At 51.2% G+C, this 14,546-nt stretch overlaps 6 protein-coding genes across 6 annotated transcripts; 3 read left to right on the top strand and 3 right to left on the bottom strand.

The window, feature by feature from the left end:
• Positions 1 to 689: 689 nt before the first annotated feature.
• EPUS_02670 (uncharacterized protein) lies at positions 690 to 2,285 on the top strand (the record flags this gene model as incomplete). The annotated part of the gene is made up of 1 exon (XM_007787593.1): positions 690 to 2,285. One exon carries the CDS (start codon positions 690 to 692, stop codon positions 2,283 to 2,285), a length of 1,596 nt encoding a protein of 531 aa, XP_007785783.1.
• Positions 2,286 to 3,388: 1,103 nt separating this feature from the next.
• On the bottom strand, positions 3,389 to 4,510 carry EPUS_02671 (uncharacterized protein; the record flags this gene model as incomplete). Its single annotated transcript, XM_007787594.1, has 1 exon — positions 3,389 to 4,510. The coding sequence occupies one exon, from the start codon at positions 4,508 to 4,510 to the stop codon at positions 3,389 to 3,391; it is 1,122 nt and encodes a 373-aa protein (XP_007785784.1).
• Positions 4,511 to 5,108: 598 nt separating this feature from the next.
• Positions 5,109 to 5,928, top strand: EPUS_02672 (uncharacterized protein; the record flags this gene model as incomplete). Its single annotated transcript, XM_007787595.1, has 3 exons — positions 5,109 to 5,259; positions 5,483 to 5,551; positions 5,621 to 5,928. 3 exons carry the CDS (start codon positions 5,109 to 5,111, stop codon positions 5,926 to 5,928), a joined length of 528 nt encoding a protein of 175 aa, XP_007785785.1.
• A 571-nt stretch (positions 5,929 to 6,499) lies between these two features.
• Positions 6,500 to 7,875, bottom strand: EPUS_02673 (uncharacterized protein; the record flags this gene model as incomplete). Its single annotated transcript, XM_007787596.1, has 3 exons — positions 6,500 to 7,326; positions 7,397 to 7,581; positions 7,631 to 7,875. The coding sequence occupies 3 exons, from the start codon at positions 7,873 to 7,875 to the stop codon at positions 6,500 to 6,502; spliced, it is 1,257 nt and encodes a 418-aa protein (XP_007785786.1).
• Positions 7,876 to 9,051: 1,176 nt separating this feature from the next.
• Positions 9,052 to 10,781, top strand: EPUS_02674 (uncharacterized protein; the record flags this gene model as incomplete). The annotated part of the gene is made up of 4 exons (XM_007787597.1): positions 9,052 to 9,166; positions 9,219 to 10,205; positions 10,392 to 10,588; positions 10,647 to 10,781. 4 exons carry the CDS (start codon positions 9,052 to 9,054, stop codon positions 10,779 to 10,781), a joined length of 1,434 nt encoding a protein of 477 aa, XP_007785787.1.
• A 964-nt stretch (positions 10,782 to 11,745) lies between these two features.
• Positions 11,746 to 13,767, bottom strand: EPUS_02675 (uncharacterized protein; the record flags this gene model as incomplete). The annotated part of the gene is made up of 2 exons (XM_007787598.1): positions 11,746 to 13,389; positions 13,693 to 13,767. The coding sequence occupies 2 exons, from the start codon at positions 13,765 to 13,767 to the stop codon at positions 11,746 to 11,748; spliced, it is 1,719 nt and encodes a 572-aa protein (XP_007785788.1).
• Positions 13,768 to 14,546: the final 779 nt, after the last annotated feature.

Genomic DNA, 14,546 nt, shown 5'->3' on the forward strand with positions numbered 1-14,546 from the left:
GTCGGCGCAAATTGTGGTAAAATGAATTCCTGCACCCCCTGGTGGGCCCGGAGCTGAGCCATAGTCCCGGGCGCCAGTTTCAGCATATGTGAGGGGAGCTACCCCATTGTAGGTCCTGAGCCGATAAGGAAGGATAGTTAAAAGATGGAACGTGCCAAGATTCTCAATCCAATTGCTACGGGTAGATTGAGCTACCCGATAATTGAAAACAATTCCCCTTTAGATCTATGAAATCTCACGCCTGGGAGAGGGTATATTTGCAGACGACATCAATCATCCATCCCATACTCTTAGTCCATGGTCGACGTTGTTGCTAGGCGCTAATTAAATAGCTGGGACGATGTTGGCGAGTCTCGTGGGGACGATCATCCCTCCAGTCCCTCAACCTCAGACGTTTCGAGTACCACAGTCGTGCATCTTAGTGCTTCACAGCTACGACAACATATTACTGAGAAGCATGCTCTCTTAAGGTAGTATCTGTGATCTTCGTGCATCGCTAGGTCGAGAAACAGTCTATTGCTGTCTATCCTTCTCTCTGTTTCCTGACTGGGCTGCGAGTTCTCGTATGTATTCGTTCCACCAGGTCGTCCTTCATCTCCTTGGTTAAAGCCCCGTAGTTGGTAGCGTCACTATCTCCATGTACCTTTCATCTCTTCCAGGCTGGTTGCTAGTTGTCAAACTTGCAGGCAATGTCCGTCCTCTTCCTCTCTCTTCTCATGCTAAATTCCCATGCCACGCTAAGCTCGACATTTCCTCTCCATGCCCGCGGAGCAGACATCACCGAGGAGGAACTCGTACACGGATATGTCGATGACCCAAAAGGGAGAGGGACTGTTGGAATCATTGTCTCCTGTCTTGTCACTCTTGCCCTTTGTGTATGCTCCGCGTTGCAGCTCAATGTGCCAATGAAAAGTGAGACAAGAACTCAACGATATCTACGCTACACCAAGTGGATTCTTCTGGGCACTTTCATACCCGAATTGGTAGTATTGTCTGCATGGAAACAGTGGCTATCTGCGAAGAGCATGAGCTCCCAGATGAAGAAAATCTTCGACGAAGAACTAGCTCAACAAAAGGAAGGAGGGTCAGGGGTTGACATATCCAGTGTTAATAGACTTCTAGCTCTTAAACTACAACAAGCTAACAACCTTCAGGGCTATACCACGGACAAAGCTGTTGCAGCTGCCACTGGGAAAACACGATGGACTTTCGTTCACAGCATGTATGCAGGCATGGGAGGCTTTGCTTTTGAAATGGATCTTCTACCTCAAGGGGACGAAGCATTTATCCCGAATCGAGATCGACTTACGCTAACAGCACCCGGAGTCCTTCTACTTGCTCGCTGTAGACTTTTGCCAGTTATCAGCCTCAAGCATCTCGAAGATAAAAGCAAACGTGACGGAATTGAAAGATTCATTGTTTGTGTGCAGGCAGGCTGGATGATCGTACAGACAATATCCCGCGCGTTTTCACATCAGACCATTACGCTGCTGGAGTTCAATACCTTGGGCCACGTTTTCACTGCATTGGTGATCTATATCCTCTGGTGGAATAAGCCGAGCAATGTCAAGCATCCAACTTTTGTCCAAGGTGACGGAATGGAAGCACTATGTGCCTATTTTTATATGAGCAGCAGGCTGAGTGGAAGGAAAGGTTTAACGAGGGTAAAGCTACGATCATGGCGTAAGCCAGAACTTGCAGGATTTGCCTGGTATGATACTAAGCCCACCTCAGCGACTGACGTCGAGACACCTCCACAAGCAGTGCCACAGCTTTTGCTCAGCCCAAGCGTCTTCGTTCCTGGATGGTCGTGGTTCGAAAATGCCAAATCACCACGCACCCCCGGCGAACCTGACAAGAAAAGCATAGTAGATGAAATCATGGGCAGATTGAGAGCTCGACCCGAACCATCCGCACCACCAAATGATAAGTCTTCCACTGTCATCAAACGACTAGCAACCTTCGAAACTGTCGCCGCTACGGACGACACAGCCGCCAAACTTCAAACCCGTATCGAGCTCGCCTCCTATGCGATTCGTACTTTCCCCGCCGTAGCCGAGCGCTTCACCCCTCGCACCGCAATCACCAGCACCCCATCCTCATCCTCCAATACTACAACAAGAACAACGACCCAATGGAGCGAACCAATCCTCGAACAACTCGTCCTAACCGCCCTTGGCGACTGGCCCTCCGACCACTTCCTCCCCTCCATCAATGACAAACTAATGGGCATGGCGATGTGGTTGGCGTCCATGGGCTACGGCGCCGTGCACGCCGCCGCCTAGCGCGACTTCTTCCCTACACGGATGGAAAAGATCCTCTGGCGTTTCTCGTCGGTCTACATCTGCTGCTCCGGAGCCTTGTGGGTGTTTTTGTGTCTGATGGCGCTACGGTATCATTGGGCGAGGGTGTATTGGGATCGGTTCAAGTATCTGCAGGCGACGTGGGTGGAGTATGGACTGATTGGCGGGTGTATGTTGGCGTGTGGGTTGGCGTATATTTTTGCCCGGTTGTTCCTTGTCGTGGATGGGTTGGTCAGTTTGAGGGTGTTGCCGAAGGATGCGTTTGATGTGCCTGCTTGGACTACGGTGATTCCGCACTTGTAAAAGGAGGTGGATGGAGAGGAGGAGAAGGAGGAGAAATAGATATTCGGGAGAGAGATCTACAGTCGGTCGTACACCCCTTTGCGTTTATCTTCACTCTCCGCACAGTCTGCTGCGTTTTAGCGATTTGCTTGTCAGCCTTGCTTAGGTACATATCGATTTGTCTGCAGACCTGAGAAGGTCGAGTAATGTCAAATATATGATGTATCGAGAGGAAACAGATGACATCTTCCCGCAACGCATCATCGCATATAGCGACGTTCACCAGCCCCGATTCCATTTATTCCTTGAAGGATTCTCATTTATTGGTTATGTATTTTGATCGAACCATCTCCAGCACAATCGACCACAGGACATGGAGAGCAGGGCTTCCCGTTCGCTCAGCCGTACTTAAGCCATGTGCCGGCTGGTTAGTAGTTGGGTGGGTGACCACCAGCGAATACCAGCTGTTGATTGTTTTTCTTTTCTTTTGGTCCTTTTTTTATTATCTCCATTGCTGAAAAGGGGCTACTTCAGAACCCTAAAAGCATCAGAGGCAGCTATCTTAATGCGGGATAGAGGGAGGTGTAGGGATCTGGTAATGGTCTTGGTAGTAGTCTTATCATAATATAGAGTGGTCTTGGTTTTGAAGGCTGTGCCCCAAAGGCTGCGCAAGCCGCACCAAAGATCAGTGTTGATTGATCGAAGAGTATCATCTCTGTATGGAGGAGATTCTGTGCAGTCTAGATCTCCATTCCTGCATACTACCCACTACATGACAGAAGCTCGAGATATTCATTCTTGTCTTATTGGGACGAGATGATCTCCTTGATGTCTGGCGCCTCTTTCTCGAAAATCTCAACCATTTCCCTCCACACCTCGTTACCAAGCTTTTTTCCTTGTTCACTGTCAACCATGGGTCCAAGACTTTGAAGCTGGTTAGCAGACGCTCTCCTTGTGAGATCGGGACTGGGGCTGGGGTACACTGACTCTCGATACTCATCATCCTTCCACATCTTGCCATGTCCATCCACGCCTCTCGTCAGCGCACTGACATAGCTCCGACTTCCGTGGTCCGCCGACCGCGCGAATAGGCTGAGGTATAACCAGATCAGAAATGTGAGGAAGATAGATTGGCCGCGCCATGAGCGTCCGATGTCGGTCTCACACATCCCTGGGCAGGTGGAGTTGACGATCACGGTCTTCTCTCCGGAGTCTTTGGCAACGGACGGTAGGCCTGCGATGTATCGCATGCCATATTCCATAAAAAGCTTGGATGTTGCATACTGGGCTCGTCCGTCGGGGTATGTATCCTTTTGGCTTGCCGCCTCCAACACGTTCTGACTGCCCTCGTATTTGGCGTACCTCTCGGGTTTCTCCCCCATTACCGTACCTGAAGATACGAAAGTCAGATGTGGTGGGTCTGTGGGATCAGCGCCCTTGGCTCTGGCTGTCGAGAGCAGCTTCGGCAGCAGAAGCAGCCCGAGAAAGACCGTAGCCAGTGTATTCACCATCAACGTCATCTCCCACGGTCCGTTATCAGCTGAGACTTTACTCCAGGTCCTATTCGACTGCCCGGCATTCAGTATAGCTGCATCAAGCCTTGGCAGCTCTTTGTTCACTTTGTCTGCGAATCGCTTGACGCTCGAGAAATCACTCATGTCCAACGGCCAGACCTGGATGTCCAGATCATCCATGGCTCGCTCTCGACATACAAATTCAATCTCCTCTTTCGCCCTTTCTCCCTTGGCTTGATCTCGAGCAGTGATGATGACCGTCCACGCGTCGAGCGCGGCGATCTTCTTGGCTGCTTCGAGACCCAGGCCAGAGGTGGCGCCCGTGATCAAGACTGTCTTGCCGGCAAAGTCTTTCTCGGTGAGGGCTGGAGGGTTGTACTTTTGGCGTAGAAATTGGTAGAATGCTGCCATAATCGCAACGCCCAGGCTGCCTTTCACAGCAAGCTCGTAGATAAATATTTCTGTAGTTGCACTATGGCTGGACTAACTCTTTTCTGGGCATAAAATCTTGCAAGAAAGCAGAAGATTGCTGCACACAAAGATGTAGTCAGGGAAGAGATCGAAGCTTCGGACCAAATTCCGGTGGTCGATCTGACATTGATAGACGTCTTGTTTGGAAGGGCGCTCAGGAGCTGAACCAATCACTCGTCAATTACAATGGTTCTGTCCGGTACATCCGAACACGAGAGAACAAGAGTACATACAAATACAAATACGAATACGAATACAGGGAAACAGGGTGCCTTGGGAGCGAATGAGGTATGATGTCCCTACTCATATGCCCACGCACATTATCCCAAAGGGGTTAGTGCAGATAAGCTGCACGCATGCTCCCACTTTTTCCAACTCATGCTCAACGACATCTCTATCAACCATCAACCACGATGTGCATTCCATCTTCCACCTTTTCTCTGCCACCAAGATGACGCGGGCCTCACTCATCAGCCTCATCATGCCACTCCATCGCAAGCCTCGTAGATAACGATCCTCTGTCTCTCCATCCTTAACCATGGAGAACCTCACCATCTCTGACCCTCCACGAGGAGGCACACCTCACTCCGGCGGACAACTCGGCGCTGCAGCCGGGGCCCCAGCCGGGCCACCACAGCTGCCTCCTCAGATGTTTACGACAGCAGCCCAGCTTCTCGATCTTACAGACAGTGAGGTTTCTCCCACCCTGCTTGCCGCACAGTATATATTCTCAACTTCACTACCTCACCGACGCTATACCCTTGAGCTTCTCCGTTTCATTTGGCACTTCTTTTGGCGCAGGTGAAGGTGAAATAGGGGGAGGAGCTCGAGAGTGGTATCAATGAGATGGCGAGCCACAACAAAACCGCAGAAACATACAATCAGGCAGCTAACCGTCGAGAAACCTCACAGAAAAACTCATGCTTGTCCTTCGAGACGGCCGGAAACTGATTGGCGTGCTAAGGACCTGGGATCAGTTTGGTGCGCTCCATCCTGCAAGACGGTCCCCCTTTCTTTTTTGTCCCTGTGGTTGACATCATCACCGGCTAGCAAACCTGGTCCTCACATCCACAACCGAGCGTTACTTTGTCAGCTCCTCCAACGATCGCCGACTCTTCGCTGACATTCCCCGAGGAACATATCTGGTCCGTGGCGAGAATGTTTTGCTGATTGGCGAGATCGACTTGGACAAAGACGATGACCTCCCACCGGGATATACCGAAGCACACATTGAGGATGTGTTCGCGTTGAAGAAGGAAGAAGAAGCGCGGAGAAAGAAGAGTGATAGAACCAGATCGAGGAAGGCTGGAGAGCTGTGGGGCGGCGAGATGGAGGGCAGTGGAGAGATTCTGTTCTAGGTGTCACACTCGTTCCTTGATATTCCATCCCTCAGTCGGATGTGGCCTATCGAAAGCGTATATGTGTCTCGTTTGAGCACAAAGAGGCGTAAAAAGCAGGTCTGCTTCTACAGTTCGAAGATGAAGCGGCTTTGCAGGCCGAAGCAGAAAATTGTGAAATGCTTCAGGCTTGGCTGTTGCCAAACAGAGCAGCGGCAACAGAATGGAGGAAAGGAGGCGGCGAGGCCCGTATTGCATGGCGAAACATTCCATGTTCCCTTTCTCGACCTCGCTCCCCTATTGATATCTCCCAACTATCAAGAGGACTTGAGTTCGGAGCTGAATCTTCTAGTTACGGCTGTTTGTTCTCTGAGTTTCCTTTATTAGCTCTAGTCTTGTTTAAGCTCGCGAGTCAAAGCACAGAAAGCTTTTATGCTCAAGTCCCTCCCTGGTAATGGCGAGGCCTTCCGACTTCCAGCTCAGCGACAGCTCCATGCTTCAACAGCATACTTCCTTCGCCATTTTATACTCCCCACCCATCTTGATTCGTGCACCCATTCTCCTGACGCCTCCACCAGCCCATCCTCACACATCACGAACTCTCCAACCGGCTCAGCCAATTAAGCACCATCATAGCCTGCACCAGCGCCACCGAACTCCCAAACCGCCTCCCATCCCAGCTGCTCGCCTGCACCGTCATATTCCACAACCCCAGCACCTCTACGTCCTTTTCCCTGGCTACCCGCTGCATTTCCTCACTGAACATCCAGAGATCGTTATTGCTGTTGTAGTTGTTGTTGTTGTTCCCGTTCCGCTGTTTGCCGCTGCCGCTGATGTCGAGGTGGCCCGTTGCAGGCGGGTTGAGCCAGAGGATGGGCGTCTTGCGAGCGGTGGCGTCGGCGAAGCTGAGGAGGGCGGAGAGGGTTTGCGTTGCCAGAGTGGCGGATGGTGCGTTGTCGTTGCCGGTGCTGGGTGGGGTTAGGGAGGTGATTATGGGGATGGGGTGGTAGTTTGAGGCTGGGGCGCGCGGGATCCGAGCGCGGAGGGATTTGAGGGTTGAGAGATCGAAGGGGGAGCCGGAGATGGAGAGGAAGGCGTGTGGGGTGCGGGAGCAGAGGTATGGGTTTTGGTTTTGGTTGTTGTTGTTGCTGCTTAGGGCCACTTGATCGCTGGATGTGAGGGCGTGTTTGGCGCAGGTGTCTTTGATGAACTGGTTGTCGCAGCGGCAGGTTGTGGATAGCTCTGAGGGGCTAAGCTCGGAGGAGGGATCCAGAGAGCCCAGGGCAAGGTCCTGCCGGAGGAGCATGTTGAGGCCGCTGTAGATGGGCTGGAGGGTGTCGTCGCCGATGAAGACGAGGGAGTCGAATCGCTCGAGGATCATGCAGATCTCGGCCACGCTGTACCAGCGGTAGTGGCAGCCTGTTTGGAGAATGTCAAGACGCGTGCGTGTGGGTGGCAGGTCTGTTCAAGACATAGTGAAATTTCGTACCTTTGGGGTAGTATGGGGCATCAAAGCCATGTCTGCCCCCTCCGGTCATGGCCTCGAGCAGTTTCTCACGGTTCGGGCAGAATGCACCGCGAGCATACTTGCCGTTGTCATCTTTCTGAGGAGGAACATAGAGATCTGCGAGGCCGATGCCACATTCAGTGTTGCCAGAGAAGGTATGAAAATACCTTTTTTCATTGTCAGATGTGCATCTCTCCTTTCTGGCTGTGAACTCACTCCTCTAACGCTTCGTGACCTACGCCTGGGATCATAGTGTTCTGAGAAGACCATGCGGGAGACCAAGGGCTAAACAACCACCAGGCAGAGAAAAGGTAGACAGCCAGGGCGGAAAAGGCCAGTGCCTTGAAACACCAGCTTAACCAGTCGATCTGGAAGTGGATGCGGCCAATGCTTAGGTGGAGCAGAGTCTCCTTTGGAGGGAGGTCATCATCGAGAATAGCTTTGGGGCGGGAGGTAGGCATGGTGAGGCGGTTGCTTTAGTGTAGGTGGTGAGATGTGAGTCAATCTGCTCTGCGAAATGTCTGTAAAGACGACGAGGCATGGACGAGAAGTTGAAGAGAAGTAAAGAAACGGGAGTGTTCGTCATGATGCTTAGTGATCGCAGTATCAGGGGTCCCTCCAGGCTGTAATGAACACCAGGAGAGGAGAGAAGAAGCAGAAGAGACTGAACAGGGAGTCGTCTAACAGAGCTTGGAAGTCTGGTGATTTGTCTGATAGGAAGTCTGGAAGCTGGAGAATTCCACCGATGGAATGGCAGAACATGGAAGAGCTAGAGATGGGACTTCAAGACTGATCTAATGGAGAGCAAAAGGGAACAGCGGGTTAGAGAGATTGAAACAGAAACAGACTTCAATGCTCGACTGTAAGAGCAACTGTAAGAGCAACTACAGCACACTTCGCAGCCGCTGATCTCCACGTATGTTGTATGTTGTATGTTGCTTGTTATCGTCTATCCTCTCTTAGACATTTCCGGCTGTTATCCGGGGCACGCGACACCTCCATCACATCACATTGTACTTGTCAACTTGCTGCAGCTACCAAACATTTGACAGCAAATGGGAAGTGCTAATGGCGGCGAATAGGAAATCTCCCATCGATACTCCGTACTCCGTATCACAGTGGGCAGTGTATCAGTGTATTAACGTAGCTGGCTGGAGCTTGGGCAGAAGTCATGGTTCATAGTGCCGGGGAGACGTCGGAAGCACATGTTTCCTATTTATGATTTATGATTTTTGTCTATGTCGGAAAGTTTCCCCCACGTTTTCCCCCCATTTTAGCTTCTACCAAGGTACCATGGCCACAGCAGCTGGGCGCAATCAAATGACGCTCTCCTTTACTACATAGCCCCTGGAAGGCATGCATGATACTCTCTATCCTTTGGAAATAGTGATACCAGATCTTCCGTCACCCTGGTCGCAGTTCAACCTGCTCAACTTGCTCTTCCACTCCTCCAAGCTCTCTGCATTGGCTCGACCGAGGTATCTGGGTGAAGGGCGATCTCGGAGCTCGTCCACGTCCAAGCGCGCGGAGTCATACTTCTCTAATGATGAAAACTCAGCATCAACAAGGACCACAGCCACACTGGAGAGGTTAAAAAGCTTCTGCCCACAGGCCATAGGGCCAAGCTGTGCCGCACGATGTCGTGGAAGAAGTCTGAAAAGTTGATGAGCACAATTAGTCACTATGCTGGCTTTCCGGCGACGGGAGTCAGTCTGCGACAGATGGTCCAGTTCGGTGAAAAGCCGTCAACAGGTGTGACTCCTCCCGGTGGTTCATATTCACATAGACTGATGCAATTGGGCAGGTACACTCTTCCGTGCATCACAGTTCCTCTCAGAAGAGCTCCCAATTCGTCTGGCGCATCGAGTAGAAGAGCTGGGCACCCTCCCAGATGGCCTGAGCGAGATGCCCTCGATCAAGAAAGTGCAAGACTGGTATGCTCAATCGTTTGAAGAAATCACAACGCTTAAACGTCCCGAGCTGGACAAGGACACACGGAACCGCCTTCTCAGCCCATCGAGCAAAGGATCTAAGATACTCTCGCAGACCACCCAAAACCCCTCGTTGAAGTACCGAAATGGAAATGGCAGTTCCAATTCAAGACGTTACTTTGCTCATATAGACGACGGCAACAATTGGCCACCAGAACTCACGGATTACAATAAACGATTTGCGCGGACATTGGAAGGAATAAAAAGACGGCATGATAGCGTGGTCACAACCGTTGCCCAGGGCATAAATGAATACAAGCGCAAACGGCAACGCATGCAGATCGATTCTTCCATCCAGTCCTTCCTCGACCGCTTCTACATGTCTCGCATTGGCATCAGAATGCTAATAGGCCAGCACATCGCGCTCACAGATCAGACAGGCGCCAGGCATCCCAACTATGTAGGCATCATCTGTACCAAAACCAACGTACGAGAACTGGCTGAGGAGGCCATCGAAAATGCCCGCTTCGTCTGTGAAGACCACTATGGCCTTTTCGATGCACCAAAGGTCCAACTTTTTTGTCCTCCCTCCCTCAACTTCATGTACGTCCCGGGCCATCTGTCACACATGCTCTTCGAGACTTTGAAAAATTCCCTGCGTGCTGTGGTAGAGACTCATGGTGCGGATAAAGAGGCCTTCCCGGTAACGAAAGTCATCGTAGCAGAAGGCAAGGAGGACATCACCATCAAAATCAGCGACGAAGGCGGAGGCATAGCTAGAAGCGCCATACCCCTGGTCTGGACATATATGTACACGACTGTTGACCAAACGCCGGAGCTTGACCCCAGCTTCAATGCCAGTGATTTCAAAGCCCCCATGGCAGGATTTGGATATGGATTACCCATATCCAGGTTATATGCTAGATATTTCGGAGGAGATCTGAAATTGATCTCCATGGAAGGGTGAGCATATCCATCCCCTACCTCCTGACAAAGTCAGTCCTCTGGATAATCCATAGATACTGACAATCTCTGTCCTTCCATAGATACGGAACAGACGTCTACCTCCACCTCAACCGTCTCTCCTCCTCGTCCGAACCTCTACAATAACAATCAGCCTTCAGCGTCAGGAGGGGTGCCAGTACCCGTAGCACCACCACTACCACCAACAACAGCAGATCCTACCATGGCAGGATGGACCACCAAGAAACAGACTACGACTACGAGGACGGATACGGTACGGGTATGCGGGCCCCCGAGGATTGACGCTGCCGGCAATGAACATGAATCTGCGCATGCAGGCCATCCGTTCGAGGTTGAAGAGCGGCACTCGACGAGAAGTAAGTGAGAGGAAACAGGTGGGTGATGCGGAGGGGATGGTGAATGAGGAGAGGGCCGGAAGCGGAGCGAGCAGTGAGGGGCTGGAACAGTTGTGAGATCTTCAGAGGCACATCCATTGTTCCAGTGGTCTTTGGGGATCGATGCGGCTGATGGGGGATTTTGTGTCTATACCACTCTTACCACCACAATTACCACTGTTATACAGCCGCTATTTGGACGAGTGGTTCGTATTTCTCGACTTTTGTCCATGTCGTCTATTTTTTTTATTTTTTTTCGTTCGATGCATTGGCCGGTCCGCCAAGCAAGCAAGAAAGCAAGCAGAGCCTCTATTTCCTATCATCATCTCCTCCCTCTTTCTTTTCAAGAAACAAAGGAATGCGCTAGCCGGAATCACGATCCAAAATCCATGAATTAAATTTCATGTTTAAAGTTGGATTTTGGAGAGCTCTTCCCTGGATCCGGTAGCCGGGATCCGCTTACCACTTACGTTGGATGCTTCTTGAGATTCTTGGACATGGAATGCCGAAGCCCGTCATTGCCCTCGCAGAATGCTGGTGTGCTTGGGGGTGGTGGTGAGAAGGGGGTTTTTCGCTGCTCAGATCATATATGTATACATCATAGATTGTACGAGGGGGAATCGTTGAGCCGGCAGCTCTCGCATCGAACAGAGAGGCGTGCCGGCACGTTCGAATATTCCTAATTGGGGGGATTGTGGCCCGTGTATGTATGTATGTATGTATGCGAGTACGGAGTTGTAGAGATGTGTGTCGGGGCTAACGAACACGATGCGCCCGCCTCCCTTGGCTCTTTTGTCACGGCCAGGTAGCTGCACCTGACTTGGGGGGTAGTAGCCCATTCGGTGGTCCTCATTCGGGTTCCAGTAATTCTGGCATCCATGGCTCTGATGGGGTACCTATCATTCATCTCGCGTTCTTCTCTCCCTCTACTATCTGGCTTTTATCCTCGGACGTAGGTCAGCCCCCAGTGAAGCAGTGCTCTCCCCCTCCCTCTTATCTCCAAGCCCTCAAAACATGCAAGAATATCCCAACCCCAAGTTTTTCAAGCGTAAGGGCCATTCAAACTGCCCACGTAAACCGTACTCTTCATCTTCTCCACCCACTCCCGCAACACATCATCCACATCCAGCCCCGACAACCTCAGATCATAGAACTCCCTCGGCAGCGGAGGTATGGGCGAAACTTGATCCATTCCCAAGGCAGAAGGAGCTGTCGCACCAGATCTGGTGTTGCTGGAATCTTCCACCAGCGCGGCTCGAGCCAGTGGCCAGCGGCGACCGCACATGTTGAGAGCGTGCATGAGGAGGTCGAAGCCTGGACTTCGTTTGCCGGAGACGTAGGTCGATGAGGGTCGGTGGTGGTGGTTATTATTCGTCTGTGCGTGATGGTGGCTGCTCGTCGTGAGTGGAGAAGCCATGACAGGGGTCGGACTGGGGCTCATTTTCGAGAAGACTAGTGAGAATCTGGCAGCGGTGAAGATGAATGAGCCGAGGAACGGGCAGATGAATTCAATGTCTGCGTCGGCGATTGTGGAGATGATCTTGGACATTTCGTAAGCGGCGTCGAGGCAGCGGTGGGCTGCTGTTTGTTGGAGCGAGAGGGACTGGGTTTGAGGTCGTCCGGGTTGAGGCGTGGAGGCGGTGCTGTTGTTGATCATGGGGATAGTATATGGTTGGTAGAGAGCTATGATGGCGGTATTTGAGATGATGTTTGTAAGGACCTTGTTGGGGTCGAAAGAGATGGAGCCATCTGCGGCGAAGGCATAGCTGGAGATGCTTCCGTCCGAGTGCGAATGTTGGCGATATAGTGCTATGTTCTGGTAGAGGCGTTCGCAGATATTCAGTTGCTCGGATGTCGACTCTTGACGAGGTGTTGAGTGGTTGTTTCGATGGAAATCGTGAAGTGGATGGAGGCTTACGACTGTCAGGTTCAGGTTTTCGATTAGACTTGTTGGGATGGTGTCGGCATCTACCATACTTGGGAGTTTATCGATGGGCTGACCAACGCTTGCAAGCTCGACGTCCCAGCTTGCTCCTAGAGTCGAGGTTGATTCCATTGCTGCCGTCAGCCAGGACATACGAGAACCTTCATCTTGCCAGTCGAAACTCCGAGAGAGGAGATGCTTTCGAAGACCCAGACTGACACACATTCTCTTGCATACGGAAAGCAGATTCCAAGCCTCGGACAGATTGCCATAGCCATAGTGGTAGATGACAATGATCAGCAATGCTTGGAGCGACTGACTCCGAGACGATCGCATCGCTTCCAGGATAACCTCCGATCGAAGATGGCGGCTCAAGCGACGTCGTCCATCGTAGCCCAAACTGATGGCCGGGCTGGAGTGACTGACGGTAAGGCAAAGGAGAGCCTTCAAATTGATGTCCATGCCTGTGCCAGGTTGAGAGGATGCGTTCTGTAGACTGGCGACCACCTGATGCCGATCAAGGATGGGACACCAAGGCTGATACTCCTTGAACCATACTTCGCAAAGGTTACTGATCATTGCCGGTGACAGATGTTGGAGCTCGTAGGCTGTGGCGCCTTCACCAGCGTCCTTGACGTGATCAGGTATTGCGCTGAAGAAATCCACCTCTCCCTCGGCTTGGGCAGACGGCTGCAGTGGAGCTGGCCATGGCGAAAATACAGGGAAGTCGGTTCCAGCATCGATTGGGCCTCTTGCTTCCGTCTGATGTTGCTTCAGTTGCTGCAGCTCCTGCTCGACGATATCTCATGCCCTACCATTCAGTCACGTGCTCAAAGCCCAGGTCATAAGAACTCACTTAATCGCCGCTCAAGCTCAGACACATAGCCAGCTCGCAGGCCATGTTTCTTTTGCTTCGACAAGTACTCACAATCTACACCCGCCTTTATGCAATGTCCACAACGAGGCTTGTTCCGGTCGCACCTAGTTTTTCTTTGACGACAGAGCCGACAGCTAGCAAAGTCAAAGACAAGTCGTCATTACACATCATGGAGTATTAGCGCACACTGTGCCACTCAGCCCCGTTCGTCCCTGATTGTTGTCCTCCGAGGCACCGCGCGATTCGCCCTCTGAACCACTCATGCTGACTGCGAAAAGGATGATGTGATGCAAGGGGATCCTATGTACTTGGACTGTTGCATAAATTTAGACGTTTCAGGGTCATTTCGCCCACTGATGAGGGGCCAGAAAAATTTGCTACGTGTGTAGGAACTTGTTGGGGAAGGGAAGTACCGTCTTTCTGAACTGTAACATACGGGTAACATTTACAGTACTAGGTCAAAAGTTCTCGCCCCACGAATCCTGCGTTAGCCATACAAATTAGTATGGGAGCTAGAGGAACGCTAGATATCACTAAGTCAAAGTTAAAAATTGGCGCTAGCAAATGCTTTTAACGCACGCCTCCGTACTAGGTCAAAAGTTCTCGCCCCACGAATATTTTACACCCCACCCTCAATTGTTCTACATCCTATACAATTTACTATTACACAATGAACTTTTGTCGGAATTTTATGAAAAATAGCTCAAAATGCTCGCTGACGTCTGAAGATTGTAGCCATACTAATTTCCTAATTGGGACTCTTGATTTAGTATCTGGTGTGCCACCCTTTTGCTCGTAGTACTGCATTGACCCGGTTATCCATTGACTTGATTAGAGAGTCGATTTTCTCCTGCGGCATGGCCTCCCACGCCTCTACAATTACTCGAGCTAATTCATCATAGGCTGCTTGCGATTCTCCAAGGTCCTTGAGGTGTGGATATTGCTGGTTGATCCACTGCTTCATCTAAGCCCAGACGTGTTCAATTAGGTTCAAATCTGGAGAATAGGGCGCCTAATCAAGCACTGGTATACCCTGTTCTTC

The sequence above is a fragment of the Endocarpon pusillum genome (genome assembly GCF_000464535.1).
Source record: "Endocarpon pusillum Z07020 unplaced genomic scaffold C682903, whole genome shotgun sequence".
Lineage (NCBI taxonomy): Eukaryota > Fungi > Ascomycota > Eurotiomycetes > Verrucariales > Verrucariaceae > Endocarpon > Endocarpon pusillum.